The 24,513-nt window shown below is 42.6% G+C and overlaps 1 protein-coding gene across 1 annotated transcript in view; it reads right to left on the reverse strand.

Annotated features, from left to right (window-relative positions):
* Window positions 1–24,513, reverse strand: part of MTUS2 (microtubule associated scaffold protein 2) — a 957,846-nt gene that overhangs the window by 649,164 nt on the left and 284,169 nt on the right. The window contains exon 2 of the mRNA XM_069759018.1: window positions 16,339–18,630. Within this exon, the coding sequence (XP_069615119.1) occupies window positions 16,339–18,402 (2,064 nt within the window). The 5' untranslated portion in view covers window positions 18,403–18,630. The remainder of the gene's footprint in view (window positions 1–16,338; window positions 18,631–24,513) is intronic.

Genomic DNA, 24,513 nt, shown 5'->3' on the forward strand with positions numbered 1-24,513 from the left:
AACATGTCTCTACGGGCTTGTTCACTGTGCGCGCAGCTCATGTGTTCTGGTTTTACATTATTGTTTTCTTGTGTCCACAAGACTGGGGAGGCCTCCACCCCTCTTTTTTTGAGCTGTGCGCACAGGAGCCGTTCTGTCCAGCGTGTCCACATGGACATTCCTTTTCTGAATCCTGCTCATACAGGTATTGTACATATGACCAGGTTTTAAATACATCAGATAGGGATTACATACATTAGCTAGGACTGCTCTGATACGGGTATACCTTGACGTTTGGTAGAGCGGCTTAATATACATTTTTTGCAAAAAACGTATCAACCAAATACCCTGTTTTTTTCCATCTTTTTACCAGCACTTGCTGTCCACTGTGATTTTTTTGCAACAGAGTGTTTTTGGTTTTACTGTGCTTTTTTGTGTTTTCAAGTCTCTTGGTGGTGTGAACATGTCTCTACGGGCTTGTTCACTGTGCGCGCAGCTCATGTGTTCTGGTTTTACATTATTGTTTTCTTGTGTCCACAAGACTGGGGAGGCCTCCACCCCTCTTTTTTTGAGCTGTGTGCACAGGAGCCGTTCTGTCCAGCATGTCCACATGGACATTCCTTTTCTGAATCCTGCTCATACAGGTATTGTACATATGACCAGGTTTTAAATACATCAGATAGGGATTACATACATTAGCTAGGACTGCTCTGATACGGGTATACCTTGACGTTTGGTAGAGCGGCTTAATATACATTTTTTGCAAAAAACGTATCAACCAAATACCCTGGTTTTTTTCCATCTTTTTACCAGCACTTGCTGTCCACTGTGATTTTTTTGCAACAGAGTGTTTTTGGTTTTACTGTGCTTTTTTGTGTTTTCAAGTCTCTTGGTGGTGTGAACATGTCTCTACGGGCTTGTTCACTGTGCGCGCAGCTCATGTGTTCTGGTTTTACATTATTGTTTTCTTGTGTCCACAAGACTGGGGAGGCCTCCACCCCTCTTTTTTTGAGCTGTGCGCACAGGAGCCGTTCTGTCCAGCGTGTCCACATGGACATTCCTTTTCTGAATCCTGCTCATACAGGTATTGTACATATGACCAGGTTTTAAATACATCAGATAGGGATTACATACATTAGCTAGGACTGCTCTGATACGGGTATACCTTGACGTTTGGTAGAGCGGCTTAATATACATTTTTTGCAAAAAACGTATCAACCAAATACCCTGTTTTTTTCCATCTTTTTACCAGCACTTGCTGTCCACTGTGATTTTTTTGCAACAGAGTGTTTTTGGTTTTACTGTGCTTTTTTGTGTTTTCAAGTCTCTTGGTGGTGTGAACATGTCTCTACGGGCTTGTTCACTGTGCGCGCAGCTCATGTGTTCTGGTTTTACATTATTGTTTTCTTGTGTCCACAAGACTGGGGAGGCCTCCACCCCTCTTTTTTTGAGCTGTGCGCACAGGAGCCGTTCTGTCCAGCGTGTCCACATGGACATTCCTTTTCTGAATCCTGCTCATACAGGTATTGTACATATGACCAGGTTTTAAATACATCAGATAGGGATTACATACATTAGCTAGGACTGCTCTGATACGGGTATACCTTGACGTTTGGTAGAGCGGCTTAATATACATTTTTTGCAAAAAACGTATCAACCAAATACCCTGTTTTTTTCCATCTTTTTACCAGCACTTGCTGTCCACTGTGATTTTTTTGCAACAGAGTGTTTTTGGTTTTACTGTGCTTTTTTGTGTTTTCAAGTCTCTTGGTGGTGTGAACATGTCTCTACGGGCTTGTTCACTGTGCGCGCAGCTCATGTGTTCTGGTTTTACATTATTGTTTTCTTGTGTCCACAAGACTGGGGAGGCCTCCACCCCTCTTTTTTTGAGCTGTGCGCACAGGAGCCGTTCTGTCCAGCGTGTCCACATGGACATTCCTTTTCTGAATCCTGCTCATAAAGGTATTGTACATATGACCAGGTTTTAAATACATCAGATAGGGATTACATACATTAGCTAGGACTGCTCTGATACGGGTATACCTTGACGTTTGGTAGAGCGGCTTAATATACATTTTTTGCAAAAAACGTATCAACCAAATACCCTGTTTTTTTTCCATCTTTTTACCAGCACTTGCTGTCCACTGTGATTTTTTTGCAACAGAGTGTTTTTGGTTTTACTGTGCTTTTTTGTGTTTTCAAGTCTCTTGGTGGTGTGAACATGTCTCTACGGGCTTGTTCACTGTGCGCGCAGCTCATGTGTTCTGGTTTTACATTATTGTTTTCTTGTGTCCACAAGACTGGGGAGGCCTCCACCCCTCTTTTTTTGAGCTGTGCGCACAGGAGCCGTTCTGTCCAGCGTGTCCACATGGACATTCCTTTTCTGAATCCTGCTCATACAGGTATTGTACATATGACCAGGTTTTAAATACATCAGATAGGGATTACATACATTAGCTAGGACTGCTCTGATACGGGTATACCTTGACGTTTGGTAGAGCGGCTTAATATACATTTTTTGCAAAAAACGTATCAACCAAATACCCTGTTTTTTTCCATCTTTTTACCAGCACTTGCTGTCCACTGTGATTTTTTTGCAACAGAGTGTTTTTGGTTTTACTATGCTTTTTTGTGTTTTCAAGTCTCTTGGTGGTGTGAACATGTCTCTACGGGCTTGTTCACTGTGCGCGCAGCTCATGTGTTCTGGTTTTACATTATTGTTTTCTTGTGTCCACAAGACTGGGGAGGCCTCCACCCCTCTTTTTTTGAGCTGTGCGCACAGGAGCCGTTCTGTCCAGCGTGTCCACATGGACATTCCTTTTCTGAATCCTGCTCATACAGGTATTGTACATATGACCAGGTTTTAAATACATCAGATAGGGATTACATACATTAGCTAGGACTGCTCTGATACGGGTATACCTTGACGTTTGGTAGAGCGGCTTAATATACATTTTTTGCAAAAAACGTATCAACCAAATACCCTGGTTTTTTTCCATCTTTTTACCAGCACTTGCTGTCCACTGTGATTTTTTTGCAACAGAGTGTTTTTGGTTTTACTGTGCTTTTTTGTGTTTTCAAGTCTCTTGGTGGTGTGAACATGTCTCTACGGGCTTGTTCACTGTGCGCGCAGCTCATGTGTTCTGGTTTTACATTATTGTTTTCTTGTGTCCACAAGACTGGGGAGGCCTCCACCCCTCTTTTTTTGAGCTGTGCGCACAGGAGCCGTTCTGTCCAGCGTGTCCACATGGACATTCCTTTTCTGAATCCTGCTCATACAGGTATTGTACATATGACCAGGTTTTAAATACATCAGATAGGGATTACATACATTAGCTAGGACTGCTCTGATACGGGTATACCTTGACGTTTGGTAGAGCGGCTTAATATACATTTTTTGCAAAAAACGTATCAACCAAATACCCTGGTTTTTTTCCATCTTTTTACCAGCACTTGCTGTCCACTGTGATTTTTTTGCAACAGAGTGTTTTTGGTTTTACTGTGCTTTTTTGTGTTTTCAAGTCTCTTGGTGGTGTGAACATGTCTCTACGGGCTTGTTCACTGTGCGCGCAGCTCATGTGTTCTGGTTTTACATTATTGTTTTCTTGTGTCCACAAGACTGGGGAGGCCTCCACCCCTCTTTTTTTGAGCTGTGCGCACAGGAGCCGTTCTGTCCAGCGTGTCCACATGGACATTCCTTTTCTGAATCCTGCTCATACAGGTATTGTACATATGACCAGGTTTTAAATACATCAGATAGGGATTACATACATTAGCTAGGACTGCTCTGATACGGGTATACCTTGACGTTTGGTAGAGCGGCTTAATATACATTTTTTGCAAAAAACGTATCAACCAAATACCCTGTTTTTTTCCATCTTTTTACCAGCACTTGCTGTCCACTGTGATTTTTTTGCAACAGAGTGTTTTTGGTTTTACTGTGCTTTTTTGTGTTTTCAAGTCTCTTGGTGGTGTGAACATGTCTCTACGGGCTTGTTCACTGTGCGCGCAGCTCATGTGTTCTGGTTTTACATTATTGTTTTCTTGTGTCCACAAGACTGGGGAGGCCTCCACCCCTCTTTTTTTGAGCTGTGCGCACAGGAGCCGTTCTGTCCAGCGTGTCCACATGGACATTCCTTTTCTGAATCCTGCTCATACAGGTATTGTACATATGACCAGGTTTTAAATACATCAGATAGGGATTACATACATTAGCTAGGACTGCTCTGATACGGGTATACCTTGACGTTTGGTAGAGCGGCTTAATATACATTTTTTGCAAAAAACGTATCAACCAAATACCCTGTTTTTTTCCATCTTTTTACCAGCACTTGCTGTCCACTGTGATTTTTTTGCAACAGAGTGTTTTTGGTTTTACTATGCTTTTTTTTTTTCAAGTCTCTTGGTGGTGTGAACATGTCTCTACGGGCTTGTTCACTGTGCGCGCAGCTCATGTGTTCTGGTTTTACATTATTGTTTTCTTGTGTCCACAAGACTGGGGAGGCCTCCACCCCTCTTTTTTTGAGCTGTGCGCACAGGAGCCGTTCTGTCCAGCGTGTCCACATGGACATTCCTTTTCTGAATCCTGCTCATACAGGTATTGTACATATGACCAGGTTTTAAATACATCAGATAGGGATTACATACATTAGCTAGGACTGCTCTGATACGGGTATACCTTGACGTTTGGTAGAGCGGCTTAATATACATTTTTTGCAAAAAACGTATCAACCAAATACCCTGTTTTTTTTCCATCTTTTTACCAGCACTTGCTGTCCACTGTGATTTTTTTGCAACAGAGTGTTTTTGGTTTTACTGTGCTTTTTTGTGTTTTCAAGTCTCTTGGTGGTGTGAACATGTCTCTACGGGCTTGTTCACTGTGCGCGCAGCTCATGTGTTCTGGTTTTACATTATTGTTTTCTTGTGTCCACAAGACTGGGGAGGCCTCCACCCCTCTTTTTTTGAGCTGTGCGCACAGGAGCCGTTCTGTCCAGCGTGTCCACATGGACATTCCTTTTCTGAATCCTGCTCATACAGGTATTGTACATATGACCAGGTTTTAAATACATCAGATAGGGATTACATACATTAGCTAGGACTGCTCTGATACGGGTATACCTTGACGTTTGGTAGAGCGGCTTAATATACATTTTTTGCAAAAAACGTATCAACCAAATACCCTGGTTTTTTTCCATCTTTTTACCAGCACTTGCTGTCCACTGTGATTTTTTTGCAACAGAGTGTTTTTGGTTTTACTGTGCTTTTTTGTGTTTTCAAGTCTCTTGGTGGTGTGAACATGTCTCTACGGGCTTGTTCACTGTGCGCGCAGCTCATGTGTTCTGGTTTTACATTATTGTTTTCTTGTGTCCACAAGACTGGGGAGGCCTCCACCCCTCTTTTTTTGAGCTGTGCGCACAGGAGCCGTTCTGTCCAGCATGTCCACATGGACATTCCTTTTCTGAATCCTGCTCATACAGGTATTGTACATATGACCAGGTTTTAAATACATCAGATAGGGATTACATACATTAGCTAGGACTGCTCTGATACGGGTATACCTTGACGTTTGGTAGAGCGGCTTAATATACATTTTTTGCAAAAAACGTATCAACCAAATACCCTGTTTTTTTCCATCTTTTTACCAGCACTTGCTGTCCACTGTGATTTTTTTGCAACAGAGTGTTTTTGGTTTTACTGTGCTTTTTTGTGTTTTCAAGTCTCTTGGTGGTGTGAACATGTCTCTACGGGCTTGTTCACTGTGCGCGCAGCTCATGTGTTCTGGTTTTACATTATTGTTTTCTTGTGTCCACAAGACTGGGGAGGCCTCCACCCCTCTTTTTTTGAGCTGTGCGCACAGGAGCCGTTCTGTCCAGCGTGTCCACATGGACATTCCTTTTCTGAATCCTGCTCATACAGGTATTGTACATATGACCAGGTTTTAAATACATCAGATAGGGATTACATACATTAGCTAGGACTGCTCTGATACAGGTATACCTTGACGTTTGGTAGAGCGGCTTAATATACATTTTTTGCAAAAAACGTATCAACCAAATACCCTGTTTTTTTCCATCTTTTTACCAGCACTTGCTGTCCACTGTGATTTTTTTGCAACAGAGTGTTTTTGGTTTTACTGTGCTTTTTTGTGTTTTCAAGTCTCTTGGTGGTGTGAACATGTCTCTACGGGCTTGTTCACTGTGCGCGCAGCTCATGTGTTCTGGTTTTACATTATTGTTTTCTTGTGTCCACAAGACTGGGGAGGCCTCCACCCCTCTTTTTTTGAGCTGTGCGCACAGGAGCCGTTCTGTCCAGCGTGTCCACATGGACATTCCTTTTCTGAATCCTGCTCATACAGGTATTGTACATATGACCAGGTTTTAAATACATCAGATAGGGATTACATACATTAGCTAGGACTGCTCTGATACGGGTATACCTTGACGTTTGGTAGAGCGGCTTAATATACATTTTTTGCAAAAAACGTATCAACCAAATACCCTGTTTTTTTCCATCTTTTTACCAGCACTTGCTGTCCACTGTGATTTTTTTGCAACAGAGTGTTTTTGGTTTTACTGTGCTTTTTTGTGTTTTCAAGTCTCTTGGTGGTGTGAACATGTCTCTACGGGCTTGTTCACTGTGCGCGCAGCTCATGTGTTCTGGTTTTACATTATTGTTTTCTTGTGTCCACAAGACTGGGGAGGCCTCCACCCCTCTTTTTTTGAGCTGTGCGCACAGGAGCCGTTCTGTCCAGCGTGTCCACATGGACATTCCTTTTCTGAATCCTGCTCATACAGGTATTGTACATATGACCAGGTTTTAAATACATCAGATAGGGATTACATACATTAGCTAGGACTGCTCTGATACGGGTATACCTTGACGTTTGGTAGGGCGGCTTAATATACATTTTTTGCAAAAAACGTATCAACCAAATACCCTGTTTTTTTCCATCTTTTTACCAGCACTTGCTGTCCACTGTGATTTTTTTGCAACAGAGTGTTTTTGGTTTTACTGTGCTTTTCTGTGTTTTCAAGTCTCTTGGTGGTGTGAACATGTCTCTACGGGATTGTTCACTGTGCGCGCAGCTCATGTGTTCTGGTTTTACATTATTGTTTTCTTGTGTCCACAAGACTGGGGAGGCCTCCACCCCTCTTTTTTTGAGCTGTGCGCACAGGAGCCGTTCTGTCCAGCGTGTCCACATGGACATTCCTTTTCTGAATCCTGCTCATACAGGTATTGTACATATGACCAGGTTTTAAATACATCAGATAGGGATTACATACATTAGCTAGGACTGCTCTGATACGGGTATACCTTGACGTTTGGTAGAGCGGCTTAATATACATTTTTTGCAAAAAACGTATCAACCAAATACCCTGTTTTTTTCCATCTTTTTACCAGCACTTGCTGTCCACTGTGATTTTTTTTGCAACAGAGTGTTTTTGGTTTTACTGTGCTTTTTTGTGTTTTCAAGTCTCTTGGTGGTGTGAACATGTCTCTACGGGCTTGTTCACTGTGCGCGCAGCTCATGTTTTCTGGTTTTACATTATTGTTTTCTTGTGTCCACAAGACTGGGGAGGCCTCCACCCCTCTTTTTTTGAGCTGTGCGCACAGGAGCCGTTCTGTCCAGCGTGTCCACATGGACATTCCTTTTCTGAATCCTGCTCATACACGTATTGTACATATGACCAGGTTTTAAATACATCAGATAGGGATTACATACATTAGCTAGGACTGCTCTGATACGGGTATACCTTGACGTTTGGTAGAGCGGCTTAATATACATTTTTTGCAAAAAACGTATCAACCAAATACCCTGTTTTTTTCCATCTTTTTACCAGCACTTGCTGTCCACTGTGATTTTTTTGCAACAGAGTGTTTTTGGTTTTACTGTGCTTTTTTGTGTTTTCAAGTATCTTGGTGGTGTGAACATGTCTCTACGGGCTTGTTCACTGTGCGCGCAGCTCATGTGTTCTGGTTTTACATTATTGTTTTCTTGTGTCCACAAGACTGGGGAGGCCTCCACCCCTCTTTTTTTGAGCTGTGCGCACAGGAGCCGTTCTGTCCAGCGTGTCCACATGGACATTCCTTTTCTGAATCCTGCTCATACAGGTATTGTACATATGACCAGGTTTTAAATACATCAGATAGGGATTACATACATTAGCTAGGACTGCTCTGATACGGGTATACCTTGACGTTTGGTAGAGCGGCTTAATATACATTTTTTGCAAAAAACGTATCAACCAAATACCCTGTTTTTTTTCCATCTTTTTACCAGCACTTGCTGTCCACTGTGATTTTTTTGCAACAGAGTGTTTTTGGTTTTACTGTGCTTTTTTGTGTTTTCAAGTCTCTTGGTGGTGTGAACATGTCTCTACGGGCTTGTTCACTGTGCGCGCAGCTCATGTGTTCTGGTTTTACATTATTGTTTTCTTGTGTCCACAAGACTGGGGAGGCCTCCACCCCTCTTTTTTTGAGCTGTGCGCACAGGAGCCGTTCTGTCCAGCGTGTCCACATGGACATTCCTTTTCTGAATCCTGCTCATACAGGTATTGTACATATGACCAGGTTTTAAATACATCAGATAGGGATTACATACATTAGCTAGGACTGCTATGATACGGGTATACCTTGACGTTTGGTAGAGCGGCTTAATATACATTTTTTGCAAAAAACGTATCAACCAAATACCCTGTTTTTTTCCATCTTTTTACCAGCACTTGCTGTCCACTGTGATTTTTTTGCAACAGAGTGTTTTTGGTTTTACTGTGCTTTTTTGTGTTTTCAAGTCTCTTGGTGGTGTGAACATGTCTCTACGGGCTTGTTCACTGTGCGCGCAGCTCATGTGTTCTGGTTTTACATTATTGTTTTCTTGTGTCCACAAGACTGGGGAGGCCTCCACCCCTCTTTTTTTGAGCTGTGCGCACAGGAGCCGTTCTGTCCAGCGTGTCCACATGGACATTCCTTTTCTGAATCCTGCTCATACAGGTATTGTACATATGACCAGGTTTTAAATACATCAGATAGGGATTACATACATTAGCTAGGACTGCTCTGATACGGGTATACCTTGACGTTTGGTAGAGCGGCTTAATATACATTTTTTGCAAAAAACGTATCAACCAAATACCCTGTTTTTTTCCATCTTTTTACCAGCACTTGCTGTCCACTGTGATTTTTTTGCAACAGAGTGTTTTTGGTTTTACTGTGATTTTTTGTGTTTTCAAGTCTCTTGGTGGTGTGAACATGTCTCTACGGGCTTGTTCACTGTGCGCGCAGCTCATGTGTTCTGGTTTTACATTATTGTTTTCTTGTGTCCACAAGACTGGGGAGGCCTCCACCCCTCTTTTTTTGAGCTGTGCGCACAGGAGCCGTTCTGTCCAGCGTGTCCACATGGACATTCCTTTTCTGAATCCTGCTCATACAGGTATTGTACATATGACCAGGTTTTAAATACATCAGATAGGGATTACATACATTAGCTAGGACTGCTCTGATACGGGTATACCTTGACGTTTGGTAGAGCGGCTTAATATACATTTTTTGCAAAAAACGTATCAACCAAATACCCTGGTTTTTTTCCATCTTTTTACCAGCACTTGCTGTCCACTGTGATTTTTTTGCAACAGAGTGTTTTTGGTTTTACTGTGCTTTTTTGTGTTTTCAAGTCTCTTGGTGGTGTGAACATGTCTCTACGGGCTTGTTCACTGTGCGCGCAGCTCATGTGTTCTGGTTTTACATTATTGTTTTCTTGTGTCCACAAGACTGGGGAGGCCTCCACCCCTCTTTTTTTGAGCTGTGCGCACAGGAGCCGTTCTGTCCAGTGTGTCCACATGGACATTCCTTTTCTGAATCCTGCTCATACAGGTATTGTACATATGACCAGGTTTTAAATACATCAGATAGGGATTACATACATTAGCTAGGACTGCTCTGATACGGGTATACCTTGACGTTTGGTAGAGCGGCTTAATATACATTTTTTGCAAAAAACGTATCAACCAAATACCCTGGTTTTTTTCCATCTTTTTACCAGCACTTGCTGTCCACTGTGATTTTTTTGCAACAGAGTGTTTTTGGTTTTACTGTGCTTTTTTGTGTTTTCAAGTCTCTTGGTGGTGTGAACATGTCTCTACGGGCTTGTTCACTGTGCGCGCAGCTCATGTGTTCTGGTTTTACATTATTGTTTTCTTGTGTCCACAAGACTGGGGAGGCCTCCACCCCTCTTTTTTTGAGCTGTGCGCACAGGAGCCGTTCTGTCCAGCGTGTCCACATGGACATTCCTTTTCTGAATCCTGCTCATACAGGTATTGTACATATGACCAGGTTTTAAATACATCAGATAGGGATTACATACATTAGCTAGGACTGCTCTGATACGGGTATACCTTGACGTTTGGTAGAGCGGCTTAATATACATTTTTTGCAAAAAACGTATCAACCAAATACCCTGGTTTTTTTCCATCTTTTTACCAGCACTTGCTGTCCACTGTGATTTTTTTGCAACAGAGTGTTTTTGGTTTTACTGTGCTTTTTTGTGTTTTCAAGTCTCTTGGTGGTGTGAACATGTCTCTACGGGCTTGTTCACTGTGCGCGCAGCTCATGTGTTCTGGTTTTACATTATTGTTTTCTTGTGTCCACAAGACTGGGGAGGCCTCCACCCCTCTTTTTTTGAGCTGTGCGCACAGGAGCCGTTCTGTCCAGCGTGTCCACATGGACATTCCTTTTCTGAATCCTGCTCATACAGGTATTGTACATATGACCAGGTTTTAAATACATCAGATAGGGATTACATACATTAGCTAGGACTGCTCTGATACGGGTATACCTTGACGTTTGGTAGAGCGGCTTAATATACATTTTTTGCAAAAAACGTATCAACCAAATACCCTGGTTTTTTTCCATCTTTTTACCAGCACTTGCTGTCCACTGTGATTTTTTTGCAACAGAGTGTTTTTGGTTTTACTGTGCTTTTTTGTGTTTTCAAGTCTCTTGGTGGTGTGAACATGTCTCTACGGGCTTGCTCACTGTGCGCGCAGCTCATGTGTTCTGGTTTTACATTATTGTTTTCTTGTGTCCACAAGACTGGGGAGGCCTCCACCCCTCTTTTTTTGAGCTGTGCGCACAGGAGCCGTTCTGTCCAGCGTGTCCACATGGACATTCCTTTTCTGAATCCTGCTCATACAGGTATTGTACATATGACCAGGTTTTAAATACATCAGATAGGGATTACATACATTAGCTAGGACTGCTCTGATACGGGTATACCTTGACGTTTGGTAGAGCGGCTTAATATACATTTTTTGCAAAAAACGTATCAACCAAATACCCTGGTTTTTTTCCATCTTTTTACCAGCACTTGCTGTCCACTGTGATTTTTTTGCAACAGAGTGTTTTTGGTTTTACTGTGCTTTTTTGTGTTTTCAAGTCTCTTGGTGGTGTGAACATGTCTCTACGGGCTTGTTCACTGTGCGCGCAGCTCATGTGTTCTGGTTTTACATTATTGTTTTCTTGTGTCCACAAGACTGGGGAGGCCTCCACCCCTCTTTTTTTGAGCTGTGCGCACAGGAGCCGTTCTGTCCAGCGTGTCCACATGGACATTCCTTTTCTGAATCCTGCTCATACAGGTATTGTACATATGACCAGGTTTTAAATACATCAGATAGGGATTACATACATTAGCTAGGACTGCTCTGATACGGGTATACCTTGACGTTTGGTAGAGCGGCTTAATATACATTTTTTGCAAAAAACGTATCAACCAAATACCCTGTTTTTTTCCATCTTTTTACCAGCACTTGCTGTCCACTGTGATTTTTTTGCAACAGAGTGTTTTTGGTTTTACTGTGATTTTTTGTGTTTTCAAGTCTCTTGGTGGTGTGAACATGTCTCTACGGGCTTGTTCACTGTGCGCGCAGCTCATGTGTTCTGGTTTTACATTATTGTTTTCTTGTGTCCACAAGACTGGGGAGGCCTCCACCCCTCTTTTTTTGAGCTGTGCGCACAGGAGCCGTTCTGTCCAGCGTGTCCACATGGACATTCCTTTTCTGAATCCTGCTCATACAGGTATTGTACATATGACCAGGTTTTAAATACATCAGATAGGGATTACATACATTAGCTAGGACTGCTCTGATACGGGTATACCTTGACGTTTGGTAGAGCGGCTTAATATACATTTTTTGCAAAAAACGTATCAACCAAATACCCTGTTTTTTTCCATCTTTTTACCAGCACTTGCTGTCCACTGTGATTTTTTTTGCAACAGAGTGTTTTTGGTTTTACTGTGCTTTTTTGTGTTTTCAAGTCTCTTGGTGGTGTGAACATGTCTCTGCGGGCTTGTTCACTGTGCGCGCAGCTCATGTGTTCTGGTTTTACATTATTGTTTTCTTGTGTCCACAAGACTGGGGAGGCCTCCACCCCTCTTTTTTTGAGCTGTGCGCACAGGAGCCGTTCTGTCCAGCGTGTCCACATGGACATTCCTTTTCTGAATCCTGCTCATACAGGTATTGTACATATGACCAGGTTTTAAATACATCAGATAGGGATTACATACATTAGCTAGGACTGCTCTGATACGGGTATACCTTGACGTTTGGTAGAGCGGCTTAATATACATTTTTTGCAAAAAACGTATCAACCAAATACCCTGTTTTTTTCCATCTTTTTACCAGCACTTGCTGTCCACTGTGATTTTTTTGCAACAGAGTGTTTTTGGTTTTACTGTGCTTTTTTGTGTTTTCAAGTCTCTTGGTGGTGTGAACATGTCTCTACGGGCTTGTTCACTGTGCGCGCAGCTCATGTGTTCTGGTTTTACATTATTGTTTTCTTGTGTCCACAAGACTGGGGAGGCCTCCACCCCTCTTTTTTTGAGCTGTGCGCACAGGAGCCGTTCTGTCCAGCGTGTCCACATGGACATTCCTTTTCTGAATCCTGCTCATACAGGTATTGTACATATGACCAGGTTTTAAATACATCAGATAGGGATTACATACATTAGCTAGGACTGCTCTGATACGGGTATACCTTGACGTTTGGTAGAGCGGCTTAATATACATTTTTTGCAAAAAACGTATCAACCAAATACCCTGTTTTTTCCATCTTTTTACCAGCACTTGCTGTCCACTGTGATTTTTTTTGCAACAGAGTGTTTTTGGTTTTACTGTGCTTTTTTGTGTTTTCAAGAACCTTGAAACATGTCTAGGAATATCAGCCAAGCCAGATCTGTAGACAGAGATGCATTAGAGCTTTGGCTCCTCATCGGTACACACTGGGGCTCCCTTTGCTGGGAGAGATGCCTTTGATGCAGGTCTCCTTGTGGCTATAAAGCAGGAGTACGGAGTCTTAGGCCAGGGTCACACTTGCGACTGCAGTGCGAGAAACTCGCGTGAGTCTCTCTGGTCAATACCCGGAGCTGCCGCCAGCACTCGGGACCAGAGCTTGTAACATAGTAACATAGTAACATAGTTAGTAAGGCCGAAAAAAGACATTTGTCCATCCAGTTCAGCCTATATTCCATCATAATAAATACCCAGATCTACGTCCTTCTACAGAACCTAATAATTGTATGATACAATATTGTTCTGCTCCAGGAAGACATCCAGGCCTCTCTTGAACCCCTCGACTGAGTTCGCCATCACCACCTCCTCAGGCAAGCAATTCCAGATTCTCACTGCCCTAACAGTAAAGAATCCTCTTCTATGTTGGTGGAAAAACCTTCTCTCCTCCAGACGCAAAGAATGCCCCCTTGTGCCCGTCACCTTCCTTGGTATAAACAGATCCTCAGCGAGATATTTGTATTGTCCCCTTATATACTTATACATGGTTATTAGATCGCCCCTCAGTCGTCTTTTTTCTAGACTAAATAATCCTAATTTCGCTAATCTATCTGGGTATTGTAGTTCTCCCATCCCCTTTATTAATTTTGTTGCCCTCCTTTGTACTCTCTCTAGTTCCATTATATCCTTCCTGAGCACCGGTGCCCAAAACTGGACACAGTACTCCATGTGCGGTCTAACTAGGGATTTGTACAGAGGCAGTATAATGCTCTCATCATGTGTATCCAGACCTCTTTTAATGCACCCCATGATCCTGTTTGCCTTGGCAGCTGCTGCCTGGCACTGGCTGCTCCAGGTAAGTTTATCATTAACTAGGATCCCCAAGTCCTTCTCCCTGTCAGATTTACCCAGTGGTTTCTCGTTCAGTGTGTAATGGTGATATTGATTCCCTCTTCCCATGTGTATAACCTTACATTTATCATTGTTAAACCTCATCTGCCACCTTTCAGCCCAAGTTTCCAACTTATCCAGATCCATCTGTAGCAGAATACTATCTTCTCTTGTATTAACTGCTTTACATAGTTTTGTATCATCTGCAAATATCAATATTTTACTGTGTAAACCTTCTACCAGATCATTAATGAATATGTTGAAGAGAACAGGTCCCAATACTGACCCCTGCGGTACCCCACTGGTCACAGCGACCCAGTTAGAGACTATACCATTTATAACCACCCTCTGCTTTCTATCACTAAGCCAGTTACTAACCCATTTACACACATTTTCCCCCAGACCAAGCATTCTCATTTTGTGTACCAACCTCTTGTGCGGCACGGTATCAAACGCTTTGGAAAAATCGAGATATACCACGTCCAATGACTCACCGTGGTCCAGTCTATAGCTTACCTCTTCATAAAAACTGATTAGATTGGTTTGACAGGAGCGATTTCTCATAAACCCATGCTGATATGGAGTTAAACAGTTATTCTCATTGAGATAATCCAGAATAACATCCCTCAGAAACCCTTCAAATATTTTACCAACAATAGAGGTTAGACTTACTGGCCTATAATTTCCAGGTTCACTTTTAGAGCCCTTTTTGAATATTGGCACCACATTTGCTATGCGCCAGTCCTGCGGAACAGATCCTGTCGCTATAGATTCCCTAAAAATAAGAAATAATGGTTTATCTATTACATTACTTAGTTCTCTTAGTACTCGTGGGTGTATGCCATCCGGACCCGGAGATTTATCTATTTTAATCTTATTTAGCTGGTTTCGCACCTCTTCTTGGGTTAGATTGGTGACCCTTAATATAGGGTTTTCATTGTTTCTTGGGATTTCACCTAGCATTTCATTTTCCACCGTGAATACCGTGGAGAAGAAGGTGTTTAATATGTTAGCTTTTTCCTCGTCATCTACAACCATTCTTTCCTCACTATTTTTTAAGGGGCCTACATTTTCAGTTTTTATTCTTTTACTATTGATATAGTTGAAGAACAGTTTGGGATTAGTTTTACTCTCCTTAGCAATGTGCTTCTCTGTTTCCTTTTTGGCAGCTTTAATTAGTTTTTTAGATAAAGTATTTTTCTCCCTATAGTTTTTTAGAGCTTCAATGGTGCCATCCTGCTTTAGTAGTGCAAATGCTTTCTTTTTACTGTTAATTGCCTGTCTTGTAGCTGCATGTATTTCTATGCAGCTGAACGCTCCAGTCTGAACCGCCGGCGGCAGTGCCGGGTATTGAGGGGAGAGACTCACGCGAGTTTCTCGCATTGCAGTCGCAAGTGTGACCCCGGCCTCACATGTATTCTTGCACAAAGCTTGGTTTGCAGACAACAAGGGTGTGAAAAGTCTCCAAAAATGGCCAACAGAACACAGCTCAGCTCATTTACATTATATGCAGACAATATCTATATACTGTAAGATTAGTCCTCTTAAAATGTACAGAAAAAAATAAATGAAATCTGGACTGTAAATATTACATGAAAGAAGAAGAATAAAGTAAAGGGAATTGATCCAAACCTCATTATGTGTTACAGTTTATCAACCTCCTTCATTGCTTCCATCCCCTCAACTGAAGTGAAACCTTATAACCTGCAGAGAGTGGAAATTACCTGTACTTTTATATTCTTAGCCTAAGTCTTTGATTGTGATTGTCGCTGGTGCTAAACATGGAACCCTCTCCAATCACGAGAACTCAGGGCCCAGACAGACGCACTTTTCTCTGTGTGATATGTCTGTGTCTGCAGCTTAGTGTCAGTGGAAGGAGTTTGATGCCCTTCCATGTTATCTATACGTTCTTCTTGTATGGATCTTCATGAGACAATTCCTTTAAGCCACAACTCTAGATTTAAAAAATAGTTTATAATCTAGCTAATACTGTAATTCCCAACAAGTAGAGCATTATTAAGAAATACAATTTAAATCTATCATTCAGCTCAGCTCGTTCTTCTCCATTCAATGCTTTTGACATATACAACATGACAAAGCCCCTTTAAGAAAACCATACATTTCAGCACAATTAGCAATACTAAATATAAGTAGAAAAGTGTCAATTTATTGTCAAAAGTGGTCTTACCTCTTCTAATGAATGATGCGTCGGAGGTCTGATTCCAGAAACCATCAATCCAGCACTGTATATCCTGGGTTTGTGTATGTCAGCTTTATACTTATCTAGCACGTTTGTGGGTTTAATGTCACTACTCATTGCATCCTGTTCTTTGGGTATAGGAACACTACAGGCTGGGGGTCCATATGGCATGCTCATTTGTCCAAATGGCATTCTGTCAACTGCTTGAGGGTTCCTCCTAATGTAGGTGATGATCTTAGGTCGCACGTGCTTAGGTTTGGGTACGATGATAGCAGGTTCGATGGTCTCCCCCGTTTTTACATTATGGTTTGTTTCTGTTTCATCCTGACTTGTAGGGCATGTTTTGGAATGTACCAGTATTGGTTTTGGGATGCAACTGTTAGCAAGAGTCTTGTTAGTCGCTTTAGGGGATATGTTAAACAAGTGTGTACTCTCAATTGGAGGTAGCACTGAGGAAGGTGACAATCTGTCAACATGAGCAGCACTAAGATCCTTAAAGCTGCTCGGTGAGGCTACGCGCTGATCGTTAATATTAACCACCGGGTATGTGGGAGAAGAAGTAAAAAAAAAAGAATCACTTAGGTCCTTATGGCTTTCTTTCAAATTGCTTTTTAGAATATCCGACTGATGTCTTCGACCAAGAGATGTCTTTTTACTGTCAACGAAAGCATTTTTATCTTTCAAAGAAGTCACATTGCTGCTTGAAAGAAAATTATTGTCACTGCCCTGACAAAGATAATCTTGTACAGAAAATCTGTCTTTACTCGCATGGATCTTATTATCCAGAGAGTCACTGAGTGAAGTTGTTTTTCTGATCGCAGGCTTGTAGCTCGGTTCTTTGTTTTTTGAAGACTCCACTTCTTGGGAATCACCAGCTTGAAAATCAGAGACCTGAGAGATTTGAGTTTTCATTTCACTGTAATATACATCAAGTTTATAATCATGTTGCTTAGTATTGGAAGGACTGGTAGAAAGATATGTCCCAGACTGTTTTCCTGCTTGGTTGGGCTGAGAAACAGAAGCCAGACCACATGGAGAAGACAATGGAGATCTTCTGGTTTCAAATACTCCGTCCGCCCTTTTAGATCCATCAACCTCAACCGATATTATCTGTAGTTTGTGGGGAGATGCTGATTTAGACTGAATATTTTTTGGATCTGTCAACTCAGATGGTTTTATTGTTTGACCCTGATACAATTGTGCTTCTGGTATGGTACAAATTACCTGAGGTTTGTAAGGTAGACGAGAGTGATCCTCCACATGAACGGGATGTGACAATGTGCTTTGCTTGCTAATATGGGTTAAGGTTTCATCACCTGTTGAAAAATCTGGCCCGGTAATAATTGAGGTAGGTGGTTTGGAATAAAATACAATCGTCTTTCCCTCTGAGGTATTACTGATATTATGAGAGGATAGTCCAAATAGATGATTAGTTGGCGAAGATGTATCAGTGGACCTGATCCCGCAAAAAGATGTATCAGCATACTGCAAGTACCTAAGAGGTGAATCTATTGGTGTTGTAGGTGAAATATGTTCTTTTACAAAAGTGTCTGTCTTAGGTGAAGGGATACTTGATTTCATCCTGGAACGTTCACCATGGGTTATGTTACTGACATTATTACTATGGACGTTAATAGACGAGTCATGTGTTTTGCTAATGGGAACATGGAAGCTTCTTTCATATAAGCCGACTTTCGAATTTAAAGGAGATTGCCCATGAGTCGTAGACTTCAAACTGTCCTTGGCATCATCTGTCATGTCTTTGTTGGTTGGTGAATGGAGCCTGGAAGGAGATTCTTGGCCGATGTTTACTTCCCACCTAGACGACTCCTTACTCAACGATGCAAGTTGTTCAGCCTGCCAAGTGCACAACATCACTGTTTTATCCTCCCTGCTATATATTTCATCCTTTTCACCAGTGAATGTGGAGAAAATCTGATTGGCATTAGTATCACCCAAGCCGGTCACACTTTCGTTATCATTTTTCTCTTCATTGCTGTTGTCCTCTTGGTCTGTGCAACAAGCCTTACTCGGAGCCCGTGGGATACTCATGGTTGTAGGTCACTTTCCTTAGCACTTGTTCAGATCTTTGAGGCAATTTTTTTTTACTTATATAAAATAGTAATGAAACCCATGATAATGTGTCTAGAGTCGTAAAGGCTTCTCCAGGTCTAAAATAAGGAGTAAATGTGGTCCATGATCTGGAGACTGTTGGATTGTTTAGTCTGTAGTCATCAGTTTTCTAGTTTTATTCGCAGCATTTCTGAACTTCTGGAAAACCTGCAACAAAAGATGAAATATTAACAGATTTTATAAAAAAGGGTGCAAAACATGGCAAAAATACATTGGTAGGAAATTAATTTACCCTGTTTACGTCTAGGGGAAAAAGAAATTTCATCTGGCTATGTCACATACAAACATAGAGGAAATGGGCCTCAAAGTATGAGCAAAATGGGGTCCACTCTTATTGAAGGTTCATCTCATTGCCTACAGACTTTTAGGATATGGCTTTTCATTGTAGTTGAGCCCCTAGTGACTTATCCATGTTCAGTCTATGGAAGGTGAAAAAAGATAGGATATCCTAATTTGAGCATACCTGGGACCCATAAGAGTTGTATTGCTACCCATATGTAGTTGCAGTGCATCCTAATTTGAGCATACCTGGGACCCATAAGAGTTGTATTGCTACCCATATGTAGTTGCAGTGCCTCCTCATGGCATAAAGTGCTGTGGGTTTTCCATCAATTTTCTATGAATAGGAAATACGCATCGGAATGCAGTAACAGTAAAATGTGTGAGATCTAGACAAATCGGAACAACAAGCTACAAAATTTTACAACTGAAATTTGCCTATAAGCTTATGCTGTAAAGAAAGGAACTGATTTGTTGCAGATATTCTCACTGAATTAGAAAAAGGAATAATAAACCCGTAGGTTGAGAATTTTGTTGTGAATTACCAGCAATACTCACCCTGCCTGACTCTTCCTTGACAATTCTTCCGGTCTCTGTTTCCCAACCTCCAGCACTGACAAGTCATCTTGACACCTTAATACTTGCCAACTGTCCTGAATTTTCCGAGACTGTCTCAGATTATTAGTCCCGGCTTAGGCTACTTTCACACTAGCGTTTTTTGCAATACGTCGCAATGCGTCGTTTATGGCAAAAAACGCATCCTGCAAAGTTGTCTGCAGGATGCGTTTTTGCCCCATAGATTAACATTAGCGACGCATTGCGACGCATTGCCACACATTGCAACCGTCGTGCGACGGTTGTGCCGTGTTGTGGTGGACCGCCGGGAGCAAAAAATGTTAAATGTAACATTTTTTTGCTGCCGACGGACCGCTTTTTCCGACCGCGCATGCGCGGCCGGAACTCCGCCCCCACCTTACAATGGGGCAGCGGATGCGCCGGAGAAATGCATCCGCTGCACTCATTGTGCGGCGCATCAAACGCTAGCGTTGGAATCTCGGCCCGACGCATTGCGATGGGGAGATTCCGACACTAGTGTGAAAGGAGCCTAATTTGGACCGTCCTGAACTTAACATCCCTATAACCTCAAGGCTAGGATTTCATGACCATTTTTCTCTCATCTGAGAGAAGTAGGTTAACCCCTTCCCGACCCATGACGCCACGTAGGCGTCATGAAAGTCGGTGCCATTCCGACCCATGACGCCTATGCGGCGTCATGGAAAGATCGCGTCCCTGCAGATCGGGTGAAAGGGTTAACTCCCATTTCACCCGATCTGCAGGGACAGGGGGAGTGGTAGTTTAGCCCAGGGGGGGTGGCTTCACCCCCTCGTGGCTACGATCGCTCTGATTGGCTGTTGAAAGTGAAACTGCCAATCAGAGCGATTTGTAATATTTCACCCATTATAACGGGTGAAATATTACAATCCAGCCATGGCCGATGCTGAAATAACATCGGCCATGGCTGGAAATACTAGTGTGCCCCCACCCCACCCCTCCGATCGCCCCCCCACCCCCCCGATCTGGCCGGTACACTGCTCCGGCTCCCCTCCGTCCTGTGCTCCGCTCCCCCCCGTGCTCGTGTCCGCTCCCCCCGTGCTCCAATCACCCCCCCCGTGCTCCAATCACCCCCCCTGCACTCCGATCATAGTAACATAGTAACATAGTAACATAGTTAGTAAGGCCGAAAAAAGACATTTGTCCATCCAGTTCAGCCTATATTCCATCATAATAAATACCCAGATCTACGTCCTTCTACAGAACCTAATAATTGTATGATACAATATTGTTCTGCTCCAGGAAGACATCCAGGCCTCTCTTGAACCCCTCGACTGAGTTCGCCATCACCACCTCCTCAGGCAAGCAATTCCAGATTCTCACTGCCCTAACAGTAAAGAATCCTCTTCTATGTTGGTGGAAAAACCTTCTCTCCTCCAGACGCAAAGAATGCCCCCTTGTGCCCGTCACCTTCCTTGGTATAAACAGATCCTCAGCGAGATATTTGTATTGTCCCCTTATATACTTATACATGGTTATTAGATCGCCCCTCAGTCGTCTTTTTTCTAGACTAAATAATCCTAATTTCGCTAATCTATCTGGGTATTGTAGTTCTCCCATCCCCTTTATTAATTTTGTTGCCCTCCTTTGTACTCTCTCTAGTTCCATTATATCCTTCCTGAGCACCGGTGCCCAAAACTGGACACAGTACTCCATGTGCGGTCTAACTAGGGATTTGTACAGAGGCAGTATAATGCTCTCATCATGTGTATCCAGACCTCTTTTAATGCACCCCATGATCCTGTTTGCCTTGGCAGCTGCTGCCTGGCACTGGCTGCTCCAGGTAAGTTTATCATTAACTAGGATCCCCAAGTCCTTCTCCCTGTCAGATTTACCCAGTGGTTTCCCGTTCAGTGTGTAATGGTGATATTGATTCCCTCTTCCCATGTGTATAACCTTACATTTATCATTGTTAAACCTCATCTGCCACCTTTCAGCCCAAGTTTCCAACTTATCCAGATCCATCTGTAGCAGAATACTATCTTCTCTTGTATTAACTGCTTTACATAGTTTTGTATCATCTGCAAATATCGATATTTTACTGTGTAAACCTTCTACCAGATCATTAATGAATATGTTGAAGAGAACAGGTCCCAATACTGACCCCTGCGGTACCCCACTGGTCACAGCGACCCAGTTAGAGACTATACCATTTATAACCACCCTCTGCTTTCTATCACTAAGCCAGTTACTAACCCATTTACACACATTTTCCCCCAGACCAAGCATTCTCATTTTGTGTACCAACCTCTTGTGCGGCACGGTATCAAACGCTTTGGAAAAATCGAGATATACCACGTCCAATGACTCACCTTGGTCCAGTCTATAGCTTACCTCTTCATAAAAACTGATTAGATTGGTTTGACAGGAGCGATTTCTCATAAACCCATGCTGATATGGAGTTAAACAGTTATTCTCATTGAGATAATCCAGAATAACATCCCTCAGAAACCCTTCAAATATTTTACCAACAATAGAGGTTAGACTTACTGGCCTATAATTTCCAGGTTCACTTTTAGAGCCCTTTTTGAATATTGGCACCACATTTGCTATGCGCCAGTCCTGCGGAACAGACCCTGTCGCTATAGAGTCACTAAAAATAAGAAATAATGGTTTATCTATTACATTACTTAGTTCTCTTAGTACTCGTGGGTGTATGCCATCCGGACCCGGAGATTTATCTATTTTAATCTTATTTAGCCGGTTTCGCACCTCTTCTTGGGTTAGATTGGTGACCCTTAATATAGGGTTTTCATTGTTTCTTGGGATTTCACCTAGCATTTCATTTTCCACCGTGAATACCGTGGAGAAGAAGGTGTTTAATATGATAGCTTTTTCCTCGTCATCTACAACCATTCTTTCCTCACTATTTTTTAAGGGGCCTACATTTTCAGTTTTTATTCTTTTACTATTGATATAGTTGAAGAACAGTTTGGGATTAGTTTTACTCTCCTTAGCAATGTGCTTCTCTGTTTCCTTTTTGGCAGCTTTAATTAGTTTTTTAGATAAAGTATTTTTCTCCCTATAGTTTTTTAGAGCTTCAATGGTGCCATCCTGCTTTAGTAGTGCAAATGCTTTCTTTTTACTGTTAATTGCCTGTCTTACTTCTTTGTTTAGCCACATTGGGTTTTTCCTATTTCTAGTCCTTTTATTCCCACAAGGTATAAACCGCTTACACTGCCTATTTAGGATGTTCTTAAACATTTCCCATTTATTATCTGTATTCTCATTTCTGAGGATATTGTCCCAGTCTACCAGATTAAGGGCATCTCTAAGCTGTTCAAACTTTGCCTTCCTAAAGTTCAATGTTTTTGTGACTCCCTGACAAGTCCCCCTAGTGAAAGACAGGTGAAACTGCACAATATTGTGGTCGCTATTTCCTAAATGCCCAACCACCTGCAGATTTGTTATTCTGTCAGGTCTATTAGATAGTATTAGGTCTAAAAGTGCTGCTCCTCTGGTTGGATTCTGCACCAATTGTGAAAGATAATTTTTCTTGGTTATTAGCAGAAACCTGTTGCCTTTATGGGTTTCACAGGTTTCTGTTTCCCAGTTAATATCCGGGTAGTTAAAGTCCCCCATAACCAGGACCTCATTATGGGTTGCAGCTTCATCTATCTGCTTTAGAAGTAGACTTTCCATGCTTTCTGTTATATTTGGGGGTTTGTAACAGACCCCAATGAGAATTTTGTTACCATTTTTCCCTCCATGAATTTCAACCCATATGGACTCGACATCCTCATTCCCTTCGCTAATATCCTCCCTTAAAGTGGATTTTAGACAAGGCTTTACATAGAGACAAACCCCTCCTCCTCTCCGATTTTTACGATCCTTTCTAAACAGACTGTAACCTGTAAGTTAACTGCCCAGTCATAGCTTTCATCTAACCATGTCTCGGTTATTCCCACTATGTCAAAGTTACCTGTAGATATTTCTGCTTCTAGTTCTTCCATCTTGTTTGTCAGGCTTCTGGCGTTTGCGAGCATGCAGTTTAGAGGATTTTGTTTTGTTCCAATCTCCTCACTGTGGATTGTTTTAGAAATGTTCTTACCTCCCTTCTGAGTATGTTTTCCTGGGTCGTCTTTGTTCAAGTCTAATGTTTTTCTTCCCGTCCCCTCTTCTTCTAGTTTAACGCCCTCCTGATGAGTGTAGCGAGTCTTCTGGCGAAGACTCCGTGCTCCGTTCCACCCCCCCGTGCTCCGTTCCAGCCCCCCCGTGCTCCGTTCCACACCCCCCGCGCTCCGTTCCACCCCTCCCGCGCTCCGATTCCCCCCCCCGTGCTCCGATCCCCCCCCCCGTGCTCCCCCCCCACGTGCTCCCCCCCCACCCTATCATACTTACCGATCCAGCCGTGGTCCCGTCCGTCTTCTCCCGGGCGCCGCCATCTTCCAAAATGGCGGGCGCATGCGCAGTGCGCCCGCCGAATCTGCCGGCCGGCAGATTCGTTCCAAAGTGCATTTTGATCACTGAGATATAATCTATCTCAGTGATCAAAATAAAAAAAATAATAAATGACCCCCCCCCTTTGTCACCCCCATAGGTAGGGACAATAAAAAAATAAAGAAATTTTTTTTTTCCACTAATGTTAGAATAGGGTTAGGGTTAGGGGTAGGGTTAGGGGTAGGGTTAGGGCTAGGGTTAGGGGTAGGGCTAGGGGTAGGGTTAGGGTTAGGGGTAGGGTTAGGGCTAGGGTTAGGGGTAGGGTTAGGGTTAGGGGTAGGGTTAGGGCTAGGGTTAGGGGTAGGGCTAGGGTTAGGGCTAGGGTTAGGGTTAGGAATGTGCACACGTATTCTGGTCCTCTGCGGATTTTTCCGCTGCGGATTTGATAAATCCGCAGTGCTAAACCGATGCGGATTTATGGCGGATTTACCGCGTTTTTATGCGCATTTCACTGCGGTTTTACAATTACGATTTTCTATTGGAGCAGTTGTAAAACCGCTGCGGAATCCGCACAAAGAAGTGACATGCTGCGGAATGTAAACCGCTGCGTTTCCGTGCAGTTTTTCCGCAGCATGTGTACAGTGATTTTTGTTTCCCGTAGGTTTACATTGAACTGTAAACTCATGGGAAACTGCTGCGGATCCGCAGCGTTTTCCGCAGCGTGTGCACATACCTTTAGAATTGGGCTATGTGCACACG

This window comes from Ranitomeya imitator, chromosome 3 (assembly GCF_032444005.1).
Source record: "Ranitomeya imitator isolate aRanImi1 chromosome 3, aRanImi1.pri, whole genome shotgun sequence".
Classification (NCBI taxonomy): Eukaryota; Metazoa; Chordata; class Amphibia; order Anura; family Dendrobatidae; genus Ranitomeya; species Ranitomeya imitator.